The 21638-nt window shown below is 39.5% G+C and overlaps 1 protein-coding gene across 8 annotated transcripts in view; it reads left to right on the plus strand.

The window, feature by feature from the left end:
- The window catches only part of MEF2A (myocyte enhancer factor 2A), an 82729-nt gene that overhangs the window by 49333 nt on the left and 11758 nt on the right, over nt 1-21638 (plus strand). For 3 of the 8 annotated variants that reach the window (XM_032122470.1, XM_032122469.1, XM_032122473.1), the window contains 4 exons: nt 6574-6723; nt 9599-9818; nt 10012-10071; nt 19858-20048. In XM_032122470.1, coding sequence (XP_031978361.1) covers nt 6574-6723; nt 9599-9818; nt 10012-10071; nt 19858-20048 — 621 coding nt within the window. Of the gene's footprint in view, nt 1-6376; nt 6509-6573; nt 6724-9598; nt 9819-10011; nt 10072-19857; nt 20049-21638 lie in introns of all 8 variants that reach the window. The other 5 variants (XM_032122471.1, XM_032122474.1, XM_032122472.1 and 2 more) reach the window with 3 other exon arrangements.

The raw sequence follows: 21638 nt of genomic DNA on the forward strand, positions 1-21638 counted from the left end.
GTGGGAGGCAGGGTTATAAGTTTTTTATTTGTAAAACCCTGGAATAAGTAATTAATCCTAAACCTCCTTTTCATTTTTTTTTCCATAGGAAACTATAATATTTGGCCAAGAAATATAATAACTGTAGCAAACTTTGAGTACTGCACTCAGAATTTTTCATGTCCATATATTTTTGCATAATGTCAATTATTTACTTTTTAAATATCACTACTAACTGAGCACAAGTATGGAAAATATTATTTAAGTAAGCTGAAAGTAGAGTATGTCAATAGTTCAGATTTTCTTTAGCATGCAGTATTGTAGTTGGGGAACCTGCCAGAAAGACTGGGAAGGTCTTGTTCTTTAAGAAGTTAAGCTCTCCAAGTTGCTTAGCTCATGGAAATGTCTGTCATAATCTAATTTGGCCTCCTGTGCATTTCAGGGAAGTTTTGAAAGCTGGGCACCACTCCTTCCCTGAGCTGGTTGGGGATGGATGTGTTTGTGGCTATAATTAGAACGTGAAATTTGAACTGATAGCGTGGCAAAATGTAATTGAAAATGTGTCAGGGATACTGAAAGGAGTAGTATTAGGGCTAAATGTAAGTAGCCTCCCAACTCAAAGGACAGGAAAACAGCTTCATACGGAAATTTGCAGATGCTTCAGTGGTTGAAGTTGAGAATATTAAGAGAGCCTGATGAAAATATGTCAAGTTTGTAAACATCACAAAGAACAATACACTACATCTGTCTGTGGAAAAAGAAATTTCAGCCTACAGAAATAATGTTGATGAGCTTAAACAGATAAAACCACCGCTACTGAGTTGAATTATCTGTTTTTTCTTTGGCTGTTCTCTTTTGATGTTTATGCTGCACTTGGGATTCACTCCTGCTTAGATTTTAGACAGTGGTAAATTCGTGTACCTGGCACTGTAGGGTCAAGCTCTGACTCTGCAGAGCTGTGTTGTTAATTTAGAGAAAAGAAGCAGGAATGATGGTGCTTCTGTAGCCAAACTGACCCGAAGGAAGTTTAAAAACTAAAATTAGCTTTTGGTGACTAAGAATACTCCTCGGGTACTTGAATATATTTTATACATAATAAGGGAGACATAACGTATCTAAAGGATGAGACACTTTACTGTTTTTCAGGCTGATGAAAGTGGAATATTTTGTGTTACAAAAGAAGAGAAAACCAGCCTGGTTTTAGGCTCAACTTCTTGGCAGTAATATGTATCAGGAAGCAAATAATAAAACAGTTGTCTTGCTTTCAGCAGGACATTTTGCTGCATGTACAGCCCATGGTGATACATGTGGTCTTTGCCTGTTGCGGGGAGGGAGCTGAGCTGCAGTGAAGGAATATGCCCTGTTTTGTCTCACTGATCTTTTATGTATTAAGAATGAAAACCGGGTGGGAATCTGGTGCTGTGGCTGTTTTATTTGTCCTTCATTCTGTGACTATGTCAGGAAAAAAAAGGTGTGGCTTTTCATGTAGGATGTGATTATCAGTGGTGGCTGAGGCTGAGGTTTGCTGCTGCTAGCGAGGCCGGGCCAGCCCTTCTGCCTCCTTGCTATCTGTGGTGCTCAGCCCCTACATTGGCAACCCACTTGTTCCTGCTACAACTGAATATAATCCCAGCAAGAATAAGTTAAAGAATGGACAAGGAGAATTTTTTTTCATTTTAGTAAGAAAAAAATACTCTCCACTATTGCATGGTATCTGTAGAGCATCTGGAAACTTTAATTGTTTATCCTTTTGACGTGCATGGTGTAGGTGCCTACCAGAGCAGCAGTAATACTTAGCAGTACTAGTAGGGCTTTTCCATTACTTCAAGCCTGAGGAATATTTACACTTTAAAAAAATTCTGATATTTAAAACATACTTCCTCCAAATTTGTGCTGCTTCGCAGCTTTTCTGTGCTCTAATTGCAAGAGCAGAAGCAGCACTAACCACAGGATTTAAGTGAAAGGTTTGCCTTTTCCAAGGCAAATCACTTTTCATTTCAGTCTTAGTCAAATTTGGACATGGTTTTCCCAATGATTTGGGATGAAATACCAACAAAAATCCTCTCTGGCCAGCTCCAATAGTAAGTGCAAAAATAGAGCTGTTAACATGATACATGGTAGCTTTGACAGCAACAACCATTTCCTTTTTGTGTAATATTACAAGAAACCCAACACTGAATGTTCTGAGTGACCTGACACTTTTTTACACTTCATAACACTTTTTACACATGAGGTCATCCTACATTCTTGCTTTAAGGCAGAAAAATGCCATTTCCTGATGTGACAATGAACATAATCAAGTTCTTTACAGTTCTGCCAGGGCTGGTAAGGAGCCCAGGATCACAATATCAGAAGTCTTGGCTTTTTAACCAAATTCACTGATCAGAGCACAAAACACACTGATTGTGCTCTTTAATCATTAGCAACATGTCCTTTTGGAGTGGGATATAAAGCCCAGGGTCTTGATGGGCTGAAGGCCAGTTGGGGGTTGTCACTTCATCCCTGGAAGCAGTGACCCATCTGTGTTTATTGGTTCAGAGTTCCTCGTTCCCAGAGCTGCCCTTGAGCAGTGTCTGGAGCCCCTGGGAGCCATGTGGGAGCAGCTCTGCAGCAGGGCTGGAACAAGCCTGGAGAAGGTGACTTGATCTCATGCTGTGGGGGCTCAGCAGGCTTCAGGCTCCTGCATTTCATGTGTCTCTGTTGGATTTTGTGGAAGGAAGCTTGTACTAGGATAATTACACTGAGATGGTTGAATATCATCTTTGCTTCCTCAAGGATCAAACAATAAATGACTTTATTGTGTTTTTTATACTCTTTGGTATCTGTATCATCGGTTTCAGTAAAATTTATATTGAATTGTAGAGAGACGCCAATTATTCCTTTCTGTTGTTGTTTTGCAAGAAGCCCTTCTTCTGTTCCTTAGATGCTTCTTGCCAAGGCATGATTCTTTTCTTAAATTAGCAAAATGCAGTGCAATTAAAAACTACTTTGCATATGTGTGGGGAAGTTCAGGAAAATATTGGGGCTCTTGTACCATGTGCTTGACTGCAATGTTTAAACCCATCATAGCTGGTCCAGCTGTTCTCATACAATGTTTTCTAAGCTCTGCCATTCAAGTTAAAATAAATCAGTACTAAACTAATAGTGGAACAGAAGCAGTTTAAAGCTCCTGGGTCATTCTGCAATATCAGGATGACCAGAGCTGTCTGGAATACTTGTGTAGTGACTTTGTGTTCATTCTTCTAAAAAAAGATTTCACACCTGCATTGGTTCCTTGTATATGTTTAGCATTATTTTCTGAGTAAAACCAGTACTTTTCTCTCATCGGTTAGTTAGTGCAGTCTGAGATCAAAGCTGTTAGTTACAGCTTAGTTAGTGGGGCACAATCTTAGTTACTGGGGCACAATAGAGTGCATTGGCAAACATGTTGGAACAATTTCCAGTAATTTTGGCTGAGTCTTAGAGGAAGTGGAAAGTAACACAGATTTACTGTGAGGGCTGCACACTCCCTTACATGATCTGGAAACCAAGACTTCACACTAGAAGGTAATTGCAGTGAGCATCCAATAACAAAACCTGAAGTTTAATGTTCTTTTCCCCTCTTGCTGTAGTAAGAAAAAATTATGCCATATATTTACTAGTTTCCACTGCAAAAACCATGATTTTGTTCTAAACAAGCTTGTGTATCGCAGGAGAGAAATAAAACTCTCTTCATGTTACCCAAATTACTTGGTATCACCGACTGGCACTTTTTCCTCTGAACAACCTCAGAGTTAATAAAATTTTGATCTCTGTGATAATGTCTTGGAAATAGCTCAGAGAGCCGAGTTATTTACATTATTTGGAGAAATAACAAATTTTAGCACTGGAGAATCTGAAGGGCGGAGTCAGCCCTCGTTTGTGGAGGTTGGGTTTCCTGCATCCCCACGGAGCGATTCCCAGATTCCCGGTAGCCGTGTCCCTCCTTGTTTTCCCTGGAGCAGGGGCCTGTGTCGGTGTCTGGCGGGGCTGGCTCGCGTCGGCTTCGCCTGCCCGTGTGAACAGCTCGCAGCATTCCGTGGGCAGCCCCGGCCATGGAGCAGGAATGTTTTACTATTGTGTTACTGGGCACTGATAAAAGTTTGCAGGCTTTTTATGGTCAGGTCCTCAAAGTGGCACTTGGTGTTTTGGTGATAAGGAGGCAGAGCTCTGCCTGTCGGACCCAGCTTTATTATCTGTGACAGGGAACTGTGGCTTAAATCCCTCCACAATGACAGGAACCCCATCTGGAGTGACGGTTTCCAGAGCCTGAAATGGGAGATACTGAGGCATTTTCCTTCCTCATGAGTCAAAGCAGAGTTAACCCCATTGTTAGCAAAAATGACATGCAGTCACTGAGAGGAAGAAGGCATTTTTATATTTAAATCTCTTCCTTTTTGTTTAACTTGGAGGATAATTTTCAGACCATTCTGGGGGGATGAACTGGCAGCATTACACTTAAAAGCTTTCCCTGGATCGCTTTAGACTATTGAAAGGAGCTCTAACAAAACTCCCTTGCTGCAAGACTTCAGTTCCTTCAGCATGTTTATCACAGGAGCTGGACTCTGTGTGTGCATGTTTTGCAAGCCCTTTCTTTGCAGAGCCTCAGTGCAGCTCTGTAATCGTGTCCTGGGCACTGCGTGCTGAGGCCGAGTGCTGCATAAAGGCATTTGGGTTCTATTTCCAGAGTGCCGTGGGCTGCAGGGGTTAAGTGTAATCCAGCTTATACAGTGTTAACATTTTCCCTGCTGATATCAAAGTGTAGCAGGCTGGCAGGCTGACTTGTTAGGAAGGGCTGGGAGAGGGATGACAGGCTCCGACCTTGAGAGACAGAGCAGCCGGCCCTTGTATGGCCAAGTCCATATACGTGTCCAGCTGATTGGTTGGAGGAGCGGGATCGGAGCTGTGACAGGTGCTGGAGGAGTCTACACCTGTTTTCCCCATCTGCTGATCTAGTGATTACATTTTTGTGGGAGTTCCAGATACTGTGTGGGATACACGGAGCAAGCCAGGAAACTTGAGAAGGAATTGCAGCTTATGGTGAACTGTGATATTAAAGAATTTCAGGCAGTGAATTGGATTTTCAAGTCCTGCTTTAAAACTGCAATAGAAATAAGCAGGATTTTGCATATGTATGAATAGTGAGGAAGTTGTGTGTACTTTTTGTTGTACTAAAAATCAGTTGACAGTAAAAAAAATGCTGGTGAATACTATAAGCTAAAATACTTTGTTTTATAAGTCAGAATTTCAGTGCATTATGGAAATTCCTTCTACGGAAAAACATGGGATTTTTTTTAGTGGTGCTGGAAACGTCAGCTTGCAGATTTCTGATCTTTAGGAGTTTTAATGTAAAATTCATGGAATATTGATAATTTCTGACAAAAAGGAAGTACACAACTCTGTCATGCCTATATAGTCCTACTGCTGCATTATGTACTGATAACGTTTATCTGTTTAAAATCTGCTTTCCTTTTGAAACTTTTTTTTAGAACATTAAAGATTTTTCCACAGGTAATGTTTTAAATACTGTTTTGTTTTAAATTAGAACTTGCAAAGAAAAATTTCTGATTGTGTAATAGGGTGAAAAAGAAAATCAAGAAATACAAATATATCTTGTAATTTGGTCATGAGGCCTGTAGTTTCACATCCTTTCTTTAATGCCTGAATTGTAGACCAGCTTGCTTTTTTTCCCCCAGGGGATGTTGATGTGAGCTCTCCATCAGAAAACAGGAAGTAGCTCCATAAAGTTAGTCTAAAGGACTCTGAAAAAGCTTATATTTAGCAAACTAAGTAATTTTAGAGAGGGATTATGTAATTTCTTTTTTGCAGTTCTTGTTATTATGCAGGATGACAGAAGTGCAGGAAGATCCTGCCTTTATCAACTACTGAGATCGAGTGTTGCAAATATTAATATCCTGCAGTTGTTTAATTGGATCAAACATTTTAGCCACTGTGTTTGTCTAACTGTATGCTTTTTAATATGTGAATATTAAAATTGGGATGCTAAAATGAATTCATTGAAGATCCAGTAAACTGGCTTTTAATTACTGGTGAATACATGAACTCCTTTGCCACAGGCTTGAGTGTTCCTTGTCAGGCGACTTCATTCCATCAGCCAACGTCTAAAAATGATTGTACTTGGAATGCTGGGGAAATGAAGTGGTTGTAGGGGGAAGTTACCTGTGAGATGGCACCTGGATGAACCTTTTCTCTTTGTGTACTTTGCCACTATCTTGAAAGACTGATCCTGTCTGTTGCACAGTGAGTTTTGTCTGTGAAAGTTTGATGTAGGTTCAGGGGCTCTGAATGATTCAGTAGTGTACAAAACTTCTTGGCAAGTTAGTATGATTTGTATGTGAATTTTCCAATTGTATTTCAGACCTTAAGAAAGAAAGGCCTTAATGGTTGTGAGAGCCCTGATGCTGACGATTACTTTGAGCACAGTCCACTATCGGAGGACAGATTCAGCAAACTAAATGAAGATAGTGATTTTATTTTCAAGCGAGGCCCTGTAAGTACTTTTATTTTATCTCTACTTTTTATTTGTTGATCCTTTTTATTAACTTCATTATTTAGGCTCTGAACAAGAAGGAACACAGAGGGTGCGACAGCCCGGACCCTGACACTTCATATGTGCTCACGCCACATACAGAAGAAAAATATAAAAAAATTAATGAAGAGTTTGATAATATGATGCGGAATCATAAAATCGCAGTGAGTACTAAAGTATGGTTTGTGCTTCTCTTACATGCATGAGAATTTTCATGGTGTTTGCTTACCACTGAAAACCACTTCACAGACAAGAGGATGTAATGGCTTGAGAAGGGAAAAACATTTCTGAGGAAAAATGAGATTCTGATATTTGGTCTTGTTAAAATACATTTTATCATAAAGAATCAGAAGATTTATCTCTAGATTTGGTTTTGCACTCACAGTTTTTCCTACCTTTGGAACACAAGATAACATTTAAAAATTTCGGGAGCTCACTGCATTACCTAATCCTACCTAAAATATATTTGCCAAGATAGATTTTCGTTGTGGGATGTAGGATCGTTTATTTACATCTTGTAGGTCTTCATCTGTCTGTTGATCAAGACTTTACAGTATGTGACAAGCAGGCAAATAGAATTGGATTAATTTTGTCATCTAACCAGTAGAATTTATTTTGCTGGAGTCTGGATGTAGAAAGTTATTTAGATATTTAAAACCAAGACTGCTGCACAATGAGGGCCTCAAAAGATTCCTTGTTGCTCCTGCTGAAATTCTAACAGAGACTTCCTTGAACACTGAAAGATATTTGAAAATTTTCTCCCAAGTGCCAATCCAGTGTGCAGCCATAAGTCACTTGGCTTCAGAACTTCAGTTTGGGGATAAAAGGAGTGGAAATATTGCATGTTTTTTGTGGAGGTGTTCATGATGACATTTAATTTCCACCTACAAAACCCTGTTAGCGTTGAGTATTACTAAGTATTTTCTAAGAAAACTAATACAGAGCTTTGCCACAGCCTTTGAATACTTTAAGATGGCAAATCTTGTAGCAATTAAAAGAGATGGACTGGGTGAGTTAATCTGCACAGACCCTGGGGCACTTGAGTAGTGTGTCCAAATGACTTGCTGATACTGGAAATCATTTCATCATTCAGAGCATAAGAGATAACCTCCTCTGGGGACTGAACAGCAAACTGACAGTCATGACACCCAGCATCACTTCTGTTAGCACCTTACGCTTGAATAAAGCCGAAATCTTTTGGGTTTTGCTTTGTTTTGAAGATTTTGGTATCCAACACTTTTGTGTTGAGACATCTTCAGGTCTCATCTCTCAGTATGTTACAGCTAAATGGGTTTTTGGTGAAGAGCCTAAATGTCTGTGTGGACATCAGTGTAAATAAAGAAGGCAACGTTATTTTTTAGCGGTACAGCTATGTATTTGTAACTTAAATTTGAGCAATTATGTTTCTGTTTCCAGTACTTCTGGGGCTGTATAAGAACACAGTTTCTCTTGTTCTCCTGCACTGATTGCTGTCAAAGGATAGGAATGAGGCAAAGCGTGAAGAATTTGGTCGTAACCAAATGAGCACCATAGATGGGCAGGCAGCCTTTATTGTAAGGTGTGGGGGGAGGCTGTCACTTACTCGTTCTGTATTGAGAAACCTACAGAAAAAATGTTCCAGCTGTTACCTCCTAGCAGTGTGTTCAGCATGCTTCAGGTATTTCCAGTTTAGTTTGAGCTGCTTGACAGCATGCTGTGTAAAAACACCCTGGTTTTGGTAGAGACTGAGAAGTTTCAAGTAGTTTCCCCTGAAAACAAGCGCCAGTAGGGCTTGTCATTGGTTAGATACTGTGAATGATTTGCTAGCATTACCTTGTTCTACTTCATTACTCTTTCCTTCCCATCTGTGCCAAAAATTGATGATTATTCTTAGAATGCGTCAGTAGGGGCATTGTTGTTGGCTCTCGTTAGTAAGAGATTTTGTTTCTTGTAGAGAGTATATTCTGCTCTTCTAATTAGTATAGTTATTGTTACATTTCTTGTATTTAACTTTTCGTGCAGAAGTATCATTCTAAGTGATTTTTAAGCTACACATGATGAAATTGCATTTTTTAAAGTATACTTGCTAGGTCATGTGTGTTGGTCATTTGCCTTTGACCTCTTAATCACAACTATCATCTCTCTGTTCTGTCAATAAATACTACTGGGTTTTTACCCTTAAATTGTACTTGTCATGGTTTTGTTTCCAGTAATTATGAGAGTTGTGAAAGAAAATAGTCCCTTTTGTTTCAGAAACCCATCACTGTCAAAGGATAGGAATGAGACAAAGGCCAAAGAAGTTAGTCACGACCAAATGAGTACCATAGATGGCAGGCAGCTCAGCTTTTGGTTCAAAAGCTGTTGAATAACAAACACACATACTACAGAAAAACAGTTGCATTTTAAATAGCGCTGTAAAAACTAGAATTTAAAAAACGAGATTTGCAAAGATGGAGTGGGTATTCAAGCAGGGGTTTGTGGAACCTGAAATGTTTAAATTCAAATTACTGAACTTTGTGACTTTCTAAAGCTCTGTTTATTTTTCTAGTCTGTTGAAAAACAAAGTCTTAGAGATTAGTAGCAATATTTTGACAAAGTTATTACTAGAAAATGTTATTACTAACTTGTTATTTTTTGTGTGATAACTGTTTGTAATGTGCATGTTTATGCTTACATTTTGAAGGTGCAACAATTCATTGATTTGTAGACATGTTTAGCTTGTCATTGTTTTGTAATAATCCAAATTAACGGTTAAATTTGTTGTATTTATGATCTTGTGAATTCATATGAATATTTTCAGTTTTTTCTGTTTGAATGTTACATATTTGAGAAATTTGAATAATTCTTTGGAACTGTAATTATGTGATGTAAAAGAATTTAACACCGTACTTTACCACAAATGGATGTTTTAAAATTGTATGTTTAATAGAGTTTAAAAACTAACAGAATTAACTTTCTTTTAATAAAACCCAACAAACTGATGTAACTGTGGATTTATATAATGTGCTGTTTCTGCAAACACAGTTAATGCTAATGGCGTTGTCTTGTTGTTCCTCATCTTCTCTCCTGCAGCCTGGCTTGCCTGCCCAGAACTTCTCCATGTCGGTGACTGTTCCAGTGTCCAATCCCAACACTTTAACCTACAGCAACCCAGGGAGCTCCCTGGTGTCCCCATCCCTGGCTGCCAGCTCCTCGCTCACGGACACGACCATGCTGTCCCCACCCCAGAGCACCCTGCACCGTAACGTGTCCCCGGGGGCCCCACAGAGACCGCCCAGCACCGGCAACGCAGGTGAGCTCTCGCTGCTGCTGCGCCTTCCTTCCACACCCCCTGGGCGGTTTTGTATCAGAGCCCACAAAAACCCTCCCAAGTAACGAGTTCTCAGTGGTTTCAGTGCCTTTTCACAGCTTAAGTTTTGACATACAGCATTACACAATACTGTAATGGGGCAAGTGAGTTTAATGCTCTGGCTTATTTTGATTAGGTGGAATGCTGGGGACAACTGATCTCTCAGTGCCAAATGGAGCTGGTACCAGTCCAGTGGGTAAGTGCAGTATCGTGTCTTTGTTATAAAAAATAGTATTGTGGTTTTAGTTTCTCAGTTATTCAAAAGCAATTTTTAATTTTGACTCTTCTGAAAAAGTGGCTGTGAAAGAACAAAGGTTGTAATTTTTTTAGCTGCACTGTTATTGTCAAGTTTTATAAATTATTATCAGGCATTTAGCTTTTTACTGCTGTGCCCTTTCCACTTCAGTAATATTTGCCTTTTTTATTTTAGTGGTTTTCAGTAGTAGCATGCTGCTCCTGCTTTTGTATTTCTCTACAGGTACACATTTACACATTTACAGGTACATTTACACATCTCTACAGGTACACATTTTAGAATTACAGCATTCTAAAAACATTTTATGTTTGCCAAATCTGAACTATTGTACTAAAGGCAGCTCAGCTCAGTTCTCAACTTTAGTATTTGCAGGACCTGGATATTTGCTGCTGGTTGTGGTGCCAATCAGAATGAAGCAAATACAGACTGTATTGTTTGTATTGCCATGTGTATCTTAATACTCATTTTCTAGCAGTTACATGAAGAAAGCAATAAATCTTGGAAACTGATAGCTAGGGTCTATCTTAATTTTGGATGATGATCAGAATTTCTTTTGAAAACAAATTAGAGATCTTGCCAAAAATCAAATCCACAGTATTTTTTGGTCTTCAGTAAAAATGTATTATAGCACTTTTTCATTTCAATAATGTTTTGTCTCCCCTAAACAAAATTTAGCGCTCTGATAGAGGGGCAGGCACCCACTGAAATGTGTCGTGTCACAGACAGGCAAAATAAACGATAGTTCAGCCACTTTGGTCACATTCCTTCTGTGCCATTGGAAGTCGTGCTGGCTGAAGGTCAGTTTTGCAAACACACCTAACTCCCCTTGGGAAGTGTTCATAGCATGGAATTAGAGAAGCAACTGTTGACCTTTCGGTGTTTGCCCACTGGCTACTTAGTGTGGCAGCTGGGAAAAAGTTCTTTGAACATCAAATCAGGCAATTGAATTGATGAGTAAAAAATGCTGCAGCTCTCCAAGGCTGAAAGCACAGGATTGACTTTCCACTCTTTATCCATTCCTTGGCTATGTGCAGCAAAGATATGAAATATTAAAGAGTGGTTTCCATCAGGTAAGCAAGATTTTAAATGGAGGAAACTTCCTCAGTTGAAAAAAGATGACTATTTTTAGAAACCGTAGAGGTCAGATGTTGATTTCCATGGAATTTTTTGAGTCAGGCTAAATAAGTTTATTATCAGGCTGTTTCAGGCCTCTTTTCCAAAATCAGGCTTTAGTAGCAGCAGCTTCAGATTTAAGACTCCTTCCTTCAATAAGCAAATAAAGCAGTGGTTACAGTGCTTGCTATAGGGTATCAGACTCTAGAAGTGCCCAGTTATGGCAGCTTGGGGAACATATTTAATGCAGTAAAATGTTTTCCTCCTTGCATTTATTAATAGTTTATGTAAAAAGTCAAAATGCATCACTTATCTCTTACTTGCAGAACATCACACCCAAGATGTTATACATGTACCCACTCACTTCTAGAAAGGTTTGTCATACAAGTGAGAGTTGTGACTGTACAAGAACAGGGGAACATCTCTAAGTACCTCTAGTGAAATTCAAATACCTGGTTAACACCAGAATGCTAAATCTGAGGGGTACCCTGAGTTGTCAGAGCTCCACTTGCTGTAAGTTATGGCATAAGAACTCTTTAACTACTGACAGGTGCACAGGAACCTTCTCAGTTACAACCACAATCAAGAAGTCATACGTAACCAGATTGACTAAATCTGCTGTCAACTTAAGCTTGACAGCTGCTGTTGAAATGTATCTTGTGTTAATTATGTCTGCAGACAATAATGGTTTTAGTTTCTTGCTGCATTTATTGTAGAGTTCACTTTTTAAAAATCTATTTTCTTCTTTTAGCTTCCAGGGTTTTTTTTTTAAACTTCTCAGGAGTGGAGAATTCTCCTATGGATGTAGTGAAAGGTCACGTGCCAAATTTGCAGCTTCAATTTATAGAAGTGATGTCAGAGGTAAAGATAGAGTACTGGCATATCCATATTCCCAGATATTCTCTTATAAATAAATAATGGAAAAACCCATCTTCTTCAGTATTATGAAGTTCTTGAGCATCTGAGATTTTGTTCTCATTTCCTTGAAAGACACTTATATGCCTTTATCTCTTAGTAACAAGTAAGTAAAGGTTATCTTGCTTATTTGGGACCCAGTTCAAACAAAGATGTTGCATAAAATGGCTCATATTGAGTTCACATGAGTCTTTTTCTCAAGTCCTGTGTAACTTGATTGGAATGGAAATGATTTGCTTTAGCAGTCAATCTGCCAACTTAACAGTTTTTCTGTGGAAAATAACTTTGAGTAAAAATATCTGCGTGTTGTAGCAAAGATTGGTAGGTGGTTTTTTATATCCAGAACAGAAAATTTTGTGATCACTTTATAATACTGAGAGCTTACTTCACATGCAGCTGTCATAACTCTGAAAAAGCATTTTCATTTTGTAATATTTTTAAAATTCTACCCACCACATAAAAAACATTTGCTGAAAATTTTTACTTGGCAAATATACCAGTTTTGAGAGGGGAAAAATGTCCAGCGTTATAACAGAGTTTGCTCTAGAGCTAATTTATTTTTTCTGTTAGTGAGATCAAATGTTTCTGAGCTAGAACACTGTGATGATCCTGTTGCTCCCGGTCACTGTTAAACCCTGTTCAGTTTGTGATGGCCATCAAATGTGCCCCAGAGTCTTGTGTCACCAGGATGTGGGGAACACTTTAGGCAGAGTACAGCCTCAGGTGCCCAGATACAAGGGAGGGTTTCTTTGGCGGATGGATCCATGGATGATGTTCCAGTTTGCCATGAGTTCTGCTTTGCTGTGTTCCAGTAGATTGGTATCATCCCATGAATCATCCACAGGTTGCCAGTGAAATGCACTTCCAGTGACTTTGTCCCATCCTTGAGGACTCTGAGAATCAGAAAAGCTCAGAAGTACCACCACAGTTATTCAGTCTTTACTTTTTCTTCCACACCTTTCACATGTGACATTGAGCCAGAACCATGCCAAGAATCTTAGCTGGTTTTCATTGCCAGGGCTGCATGAAAACCATAAACCCTAAGTTCTTCCTAGTTCCAGGTGATTCTTAAGGAACTTTTGGAAGTGGAGGCTGTTTATGGCTTCCCAAAGTCACAGTATTTTCCATCTGTACATTCCTGTGTCACTGAAGTAGCCTTTCTGGTCAGTAATGCAGATTATGGACACAGTTAATCTTTTGGAAAAGAAGAAAAAAGAAAAAGAAATTGTCTTTCCTCTTACATTTCTACCATCAAGACAATGGATAAATGGATACCCTGGTCTGCTTGGGTACTGAACTTCTCCTCTTTGTTCCAGAGCTGTATCTTCCCTAATGTCCTCACTAATCTTCAGGTTCTGAGAATGTGAAGTAACCTCAGGAATACGTACTTTCTTTGGAGTAGAACTGAACGATATACCTGCTTGAAAAGCTGTGTCTTGTGAGCTGCTGGATTTCTACTGAGAGTCAGTCTAGATCATGTGTGGTCTTTTATCCTGGCCTGAGGAGGGATTTTGCAGAGGTGCCACTGACAGCTTGCACACAGCTGTAAACTGCTTGGAGGTGCCGGAAAGGGATCAAGACAGGACTGTGAAAAGCCACACCTGTAAATGGTTCCCTTTGTCTTGAGGGCTTGGCTGGTGGGGGAAGCTTTTTGTGTGTGTCTGAGGATAAAAGAATCTTTGAGCTTGGTCTTGCACAAGTCTGAATACGCTGCAATTCCAGAGTGCACCAGAGGCTTCAATAACAGGAACGCTCTCTGTGCACACCTTTCTGGTTGTGTTTGGTTTGTGAAATGAGAGACACTCCAGTGAGGAGTATTCAAATAACTCCTGAAAAACACCTCTTGCAGTTTCAGGCAAATGTTCTGCATTGATGCTATCAGCCTCTTCCTTAAGAATGCAAATTTCTTCTGCCTCTACCCCACTCTGACATTTATATAATGTCCCCTTGCCAGCCTGTTTCACCTGCATCAGCTACAAGGCTTGGCCCTGTGGGAGAGGACCACCTTAGGAAAGCAGCTGTAAATGAACACTGAACATGTTTCTGCTTAAGGCTGTGCTTTCCTGATGGTATTTCTGGTCTGTGCTTCCTCTTCAGTGAGACAGGTAGGATCTGTCCCAAGTAGTCTTTAAGTAGTCAGAGCCCCTCACTTCCCAGCTGTATGGAAAGGGGTGTGACTTCAGAATGTTTGCTCACCTGCTGCTAAATGCAGCACACGAAGGTTCCTGCTCTGTGCTGTCAGTAGTGTCCAGGCATCATGGCTTGCCTTGCTCTGATCTTTGAGAGGACACAGGTCAATACAACAGTCAGGGTTTCACCCTTCTCCAAGGAAGGGTCTGAAGGATCCCTGAGGAACACAAGACCAGTCTATTCACTCCTACAGCTTCCAGGCTCTCTTGAAGGTAAAGGAGTTCAGGGAGTGGGCTGCAGAGCAGCTGTTTCACAGGGTGTGAGCTGAACCCTTTTCCTTTGCTGGACGTTGTCAGCACATAACAAAGGCTGATCCATCCATCACTCTCTGATTAAATCAGCTCACAAGAAATGACTGGCTGAAATCAGCATGAAAACATGCTGGTTGAAGAAAGAAAGTATTTGGTTTTTTTTTTTTTTTTAACTGTAGCTCTTTCTCCTTGCAAACCACCCGTCTGCATGATATGAGGTCAGTTCAGCCCCTGAACTACCATTAGGTTTTAGTTGAAATTTCGTATCTTGCTATGTGTGTTTGTTATGTTACCATAATTTCTGATTTACTGAGAGGTACGTGACAATTCTGGTTGGAATTTGCCATACAGAGAACAAATTATTAGTCTCCCAGCTGGGTTGAAGTAAGTCTCAACATTTATATAATGTCCCCTTGCCCAGGATACACTGCCACATCTCCAGTTGTTCTAAACACCATTTCTCTCCTCCTTTCTTTGCCATTCTTTACATTGGCTTTGTATAGAGACATAGAAATTGGCAAGTTTAGGAAGTAAACCGATGTAATAAACTGTAATCTGTTAATCGACAAAAGACCTAAAAGACTTCCAGTTGCTGTTGCTGATGTTTCACTCAGATACAAGAGCAATATGCCTTTATTTAGGTTTGCTGTTGCATTCTGAATAATAACCACCCCTTTAAATTCTAAATATCCTTGAAAATTCTTTCTCCTTTTATGTAGCTGTAGGCAAAAGAAAATTTCCAACAACCTGGGAAATAACCTTTTTTTTAAGTTCTGTAACATGACTAAGCATTCTCTTGACATTTAGTCATGTGTGTTTCTTTTTTGCTGCCTTTAATATCTAAAGTACTGCCTTAGAAGCATAAATCTTACATGTTAGACATGTTTCAAGACCATATATTACTATCAAAGGTATATTTTAATTCTAATTATAGTATTATCTGACATATTTATTTGTAAAGATCAGTAAAAATACATGTATTTCAGATTCCTTGAGATATTACAGTAAATTCTTTCCAAAGCTAATATAGAACTTGAGCTTTTTGAAATGGTGGTAGAATCAGCAGTGATTGCTGTGCAAAGCTGAAAATGGTAGGAATGGCATATGCTGTTTTTAATTTCATTTGCATTTTATTTTTAATTTATGTTTGCTTGAATCTGTTATACTAAACCCCAAAGTAAACAAATTGAGCAACTAATGCTCAGAAATGCTATTGTTGGGTTTACTTGCAATATGTCCCTTTGCCCAAGGTTCATCATGTAAATGTTTTCCTTGAGTAGATTTTATCTGGCCTTCCGATGCCCTGTGAATCAATGGCTTGTTGCAAACACAATTTTCAGTTTACTTCTAATTGTGTGATGTCTGTTGGGTTTTATGATGTCACTTGAGGCATAAATATTTAGTTACTACAATCCTGATTTTTGCTTAATCTTACATGGCTTAGCTGCTTGCCCACAGTTATTCCAAAACTGTGTATAACTGTTCAGTTATTTCAATGATATTTATCTTTTGGTGGTTCGGTTTTCCAAAGTGAACCACCAAAAAAAAAAAAAAAAAGAAAAGAAAAAAGATTAATGGCATCAATGCCTATAATTTATTCCTTGAGTAGTAATAAGTACATGGAGTACTTTCTGGCCACGTGTGTTCATTGTTTCAGCTGATGTGATTTATATAGTGAAATATGAGTCTGGCTCATGTAATTGAATGCTGTGTCTTGGGCTGCAGGACAGTAAATGAGATTAAGCTGTATTATGTCTCTGAAGGCAGAATATCCAGTTGGTATCATGGGTGGGTTGTAACATTTCACTTCAGAAAAGAAGTTGCCTCAAAAGTAAACACTTTCTGACTAAACAAGAAGTAGTCTAATGTACGTTGGCAGGGTTTGTTATCATCAAATCTAATTAAATTATGATTCATATAATTGAGAGCTTATATTTGCATTGGTGTCTGTTTTCCGAAGGACTGTTTTGAACATGGTTTCACGTCTGTTTTAAGGAATTAGAGTTAAATAAAACTCTTCCTTTGGGAGTAAAAACGGTTGTATTTTTACACATATGTAGGATTTTATAGTCTGTTTCCATTTTCAGTTTGAAAACGTTTTTAAACATAAAGTATTGTCTTTGGGGAAGATCTATAGTGGGTAGGGTAGAAACAATTTCTGTATTATATGAAATAGTAAGTAGAATTTATGGGGTTATTAAGGCCTCGGTTTGGCAAAGGGCCGTGTAGTTGCATCATCCTGTACTCATTATCTTTTTCTGGCTCCTGACCTTGCTCTAAGAAATACCACACATTTAGTTATCCTTTCACTCTTAACTGGTAATTTGATTTTCTTATTAGATTATTAAAAGGAAAAAGGCTTGAAGTTTCATACTAAAAATGAATATTCTGCACTCTTATTGCAGTCCCAGCATATGATCCGTCAGATGATCGATACAGACACTCCAGTGTTTGCTCAATGTTCAGTGCCAGCTCTTTATCACAAAGGGCTGCTATTGGATTAATACCCAGCGTATTGCACACTTAAGATATTTTTCGTTGTTGTTTCTCCCATTTTTAATATATTTTAAACACTCCTTTTAAGAAGTGCTCAGCCTTTTGTCAGAAGAAATGCTTTGACTCTGCCCTCCTGCCGCCTGATGCTGCGCAGAGCAGGCAGTGGCAGGGAGTTCGTTGTTTTTGACAGCACCACTAAAAGCATGAAATGTTTCTGAAGGTTTGGCAGAGCCCTGGAATAAGGGCTCAGGAAATGACTGGATTGGGTGTGGAAGAAAGACACTGTCCAGATTTAACACACGGGCTACCGAAATACTTGAACCAGAGGACAGGAAATGGTATCATAGGATGGCCCAAAGTGCAGCACAGAACCCCATTGTTCGTACAGAGTGGGATTGTTGTGCAGCTTAAACTCTGCTCAGAACTCCACAGCCCTGCCATGGAAGGGTAACACTGACAGCCCCAGTGGGTAGTAAAATGCTATTTATTATCACGTTAAAGCCCAGATTATACTTCTGGTATAACAGTAAGTTCTTTAAATGTTCTGGCATTTTTGCTGAAAATGGGAGGTACCATAACAAAGTTTCAGATATAATTTGGTGAAAATTATGCCATTTTCTAATATTTTTCCTCCCTAGCATCTCTTTCCAAATCCGTTTAGCTTTTTCCCTGTCCATTGTGTAGGATGTCTCTGGCAATCTGATGCTCTGCAGGCTGGCTGTACCTCACACTGCACTCATTTATAATGGATAGGAATTGATGCATTACTGTGTTAACAAAATCATGATTCTGCAAAAACTGTCTCCATTTCAGGAACCTTAAGGGTAGCACAGAACTTAATTTCTCCTTTTGGCTTGTTGGTTTTTCCATGTGACCCAGCTGTGGAGAGTCTTCTCCTACGAGTCAAGAGTATATTTAGCTCTAGTGTGTATTCTCATCTCCAGCCCAACTTTTCAACCACTCCACCTAAATTTTATCACTAACCTAGAAGCATCTGAATAAATTCTGCTGTTACCTGCTGAGGAATGTAGATCCTTTAATCACAAAATGAGTAAATGAGTTTTTGCTGTGGTTTTTAATACAGAAAGAAGAATGCTGACATTAAAAACTTTATTTTCTGCTGTGTTCCTTCTTTTCCCCATAACTTCAGAGTTAAAAGTCATATTCCCATACCTCCTATACAAATGCTTCAGGAAAGTACTAAATTAGAATAACTCCTCCTTGCTCTGTTAACCCTGGAAAACTCAAGGGATATATCAGATCATCCATGTATGGTCAGGCTTTTGGCACAGTGGGAAATCCACATAGTGAGTAAATCCTGAGGAGGCTTCCTCACTAGGATCCTGGTGAATTCCCATCGAGGTTCTTAGTGTGCCTTGGCTGAGTATCTTGGTAGTACCAGGCACCTTCATGAAGCTTTGTGCCCTTGCTTATACATGTTGCTATTCTTCCTTCTTGCTGTGCTATTAAAGGCATTAAAAATGTTGCTAAAGAAGGTAGAATGTGACACTGACAACTTTCTTATTTTAATTGCTTTTAGATTAATATGTATTTAATGCAATAAAATTGGATTGGGCATAGGGGCCTATTCAAATTAGAATAATAATGCAAAATTCATGCCAGCGTGGCGCTACAGGCGATTAGGAGAGAATTTCCCACACAGTGAACTTTGTCTCATAGACTTTTCCCTGATTGTGCCTATAAAAGCTGCTTTCAGACTTGCAGTGTTAATGCAAACAGAATCTTACTATGAATTTTTTATGTTTATTTATACACACACACAGGTTCTGTAGGGTAAACTATGGGGTTGCCTGTTGCAAAATTCTCCTTAACAACTTTTCTTCTGTTTGCAGCTGAATAAGGTTTGTGTATTTTGGGAATTGTTGCTATAAATATGATTCTGTGATTGGAATGTGGCTTTAACATTTTTTCTGAGAAATATATTTTGGTTAACATGATTGGTGCTTCTGTCAGGATGGGAAAATAGAATACTGGGCACTTCACTGATTTGCTGCCTTGGTACTGTTTTCTGATCAGTTCTGATTGTAAGCTGAGGCCTCTACCTTGAGCATATTCAGCTTTTGGAGATTTCAGGGCTGAATCCTGGACCTGTAGGCTTTGGCTTGTCTAATTCCACTTAAAATGAGTACCAGGAGTAAGGAGAAAGACTTTGTAAATAAACCTATGGGCATAAGCAATGTGTATATCTGGAATTAATTTGAAGGGAAAGGATTTGTTCCCCTCATTGTTGCTAAATACAATAATCAGACAGTAAATATTGATGCTGAAATGAGTCCTACAGATCTTGGATGTATATGAAAAAAATGTAAATTTTAGAAACAGAGACTTTGGGAGCTGATCTTTTATTCTCACAGGCAACAATTCAGTGTAGTCCATGCTCTGTTGGGGTGGGGACCAAGTGGGGTTGTGCAAAACCCTAACTTTTCTGCAGGCTCAGCCTGAAGGAGCTTCAAAGGGCAAAATAAACACAGCGGATGTTATTAGAAATAGTTCTTTGGCAATTTGCTCTTCTCAGCATTTAAGCAGCCACAGTGTGCCCTTGGAGTGATATTCCCTTTACATATTGATCCTCTGGTGAGAGTGGTTTGTGTTCATTCGATTGTTCAATACACAGCCCCTTGTGGGAAGTTTGTTATCGGAAGTTTTACGAAATAAATATTTCATAACTGGTACATGAGCACCAAAATTTTGTATTGTCCTTCTCCTCCGTCTTACAGCCCATTTGTTTTTCCTCTTTCAGGAAATGGGTTTGTGAATTCCCGAGCTTCACCAAGTCTACTTGGTACCAGTGGTGGTGGGAATGGCCTAGGCAAAGTCATGCCTACAAAGTCCCCACCTCCACCAGGAGGAGGAAATCTTGGCATGAACAACCGCAAACCCGACCTCCGTGTCGTCATCCCACCCTCCAGCAAGGGCATGATGCCACCACTGGTGAGTTAAAACATTTGTTCTGAGTCTGGCTGTGAAAATGGGTGTTCTGCCCACATGCACAGGGAGAAACTGTCTCACCTGCTTATCATAGGGTGTAGGAATAGAGGGGTGTTTGTATTCTGAAATGCCACTCAACTCAAAAGATGAAATTCAAAAGTACGAATTATGACCTGGGGAGAAGTTAAATTTGTAAGGAATTTTTACAGGTGTAAAATAGCAGCCTGACCTAAACGTGGCACAATCCTAGAGACAGGGCCGGGGTCTTTGGTGTCTTGATCTGACATCCCTCTGACTTGCTACCGAGAACTCCAGTGGTTTGGAGGATGTGGGTTTTAAAAAGGGTTATCCATTATTCTGTGGAGGAACAGCTGATCTTCATTGATGATGTGAACTCTATTAACGTGCCCTAAAGCACATTCTGTACCTGCATTTCCCGGGTTGTAACGGCTGTGGGATGTGAAGTGCAGCTTCCGTGGTGAGGAAGGGCTGAGAGCAGCACTGGTCTGATGTGGCACCAGGGAACGTGACCTTGGCTGTCCTGCGGAGCTGTCATGTCTTCAGCGAGGCCATCAAAGAGCACTGAGATGCTCTGCAGTGCTGCTCTGCACTTTGGCATCTGGGCAGCAACGTTTGTCCACCCAGGCTGGGAATAGCACACGAGTTTCGTGTCAGCCATGAGGCAACCACGGCCTCAAGCCCAGAACAGGTCTTGCAGGAAGCATTACTCTGTTTTTCCTTTAATTTACTTGGCCAAATCCTTTGGTCTTAGTCTTTTGCTGCCATGTAGAAATTGTCAGCGTCTCTGTGGATGTTTTCTGTGTATGGAAGAATGGGCCATAACCAGGAGGAGCAGGATATAAACAACACAAGTACTCTCTGTATAATTCCTATTTGTTTTTAAGCTACCACAAGTGCTTACATTTGTTACTGGTACTCATGATGAATAATACCAAATTAATCCAAGTAACAAAAGCTATAATTAGCCTCAGAGTAATGATTCTTGAAAAAAAAAAAAGGTTTTTCTAGGAATACTGAAGTGTAGGACAGATAGGAAGTATACTGGCTGATTATTACAGTGGAAATTGCACTGTTAATTAGAAATAGGAACAGTAATGCAGTTCTGATGTTAGTGGTGCACAGCACCTATTTACTGTTGTGCTCTGAAGAACAACATCATATTCAGCTTTGGGCTTGTCTGTGTTTTTGGGGGAGTTAGGAGATTTCAGAGTAGATGCTGGCATGGAATGATGGTTGTATGTGAAAAGTATTTTGTTGGTGAGCTGGCTTACTGGATCAGTGCAGCCAGAGACTGCTGTGCTGCACACCCACATGTGCAGCCGTGTCCTTGGGGTCACCAAGCTCTTGCTGCACCAGTTTCCCCAAAGCCAGTGTTCTGTACAGCAGGTTTTATGTGACACGAATTTCATGAAATATTACATTTCTAGCAGTATTATCTACAGAATCAGGTGGCAAACACACATTATTAATTAAAATGAATCAAAATCCTGAAGCACAAACGTGACTTTTTCTTTCATTTGAAAGCAATGCTATTTTTAGTAACTATGTTATCCCTCTTGTTTGCTGAGTACA

The sequence above is a fragment of the Corvus moneduloides genome, chromosome 13 (assembly GCF_009650955.1).
Source record: "Corvus moneduloides isolate bCorMon1 chromosome 13, bCorMon1.pri, whole genome shotgun sequence".
NCBI lineage: Eukaryota > Metazoa > Chordata > Aves > Passeriformes > Corvidae > Corvus > Corvus moneduloides.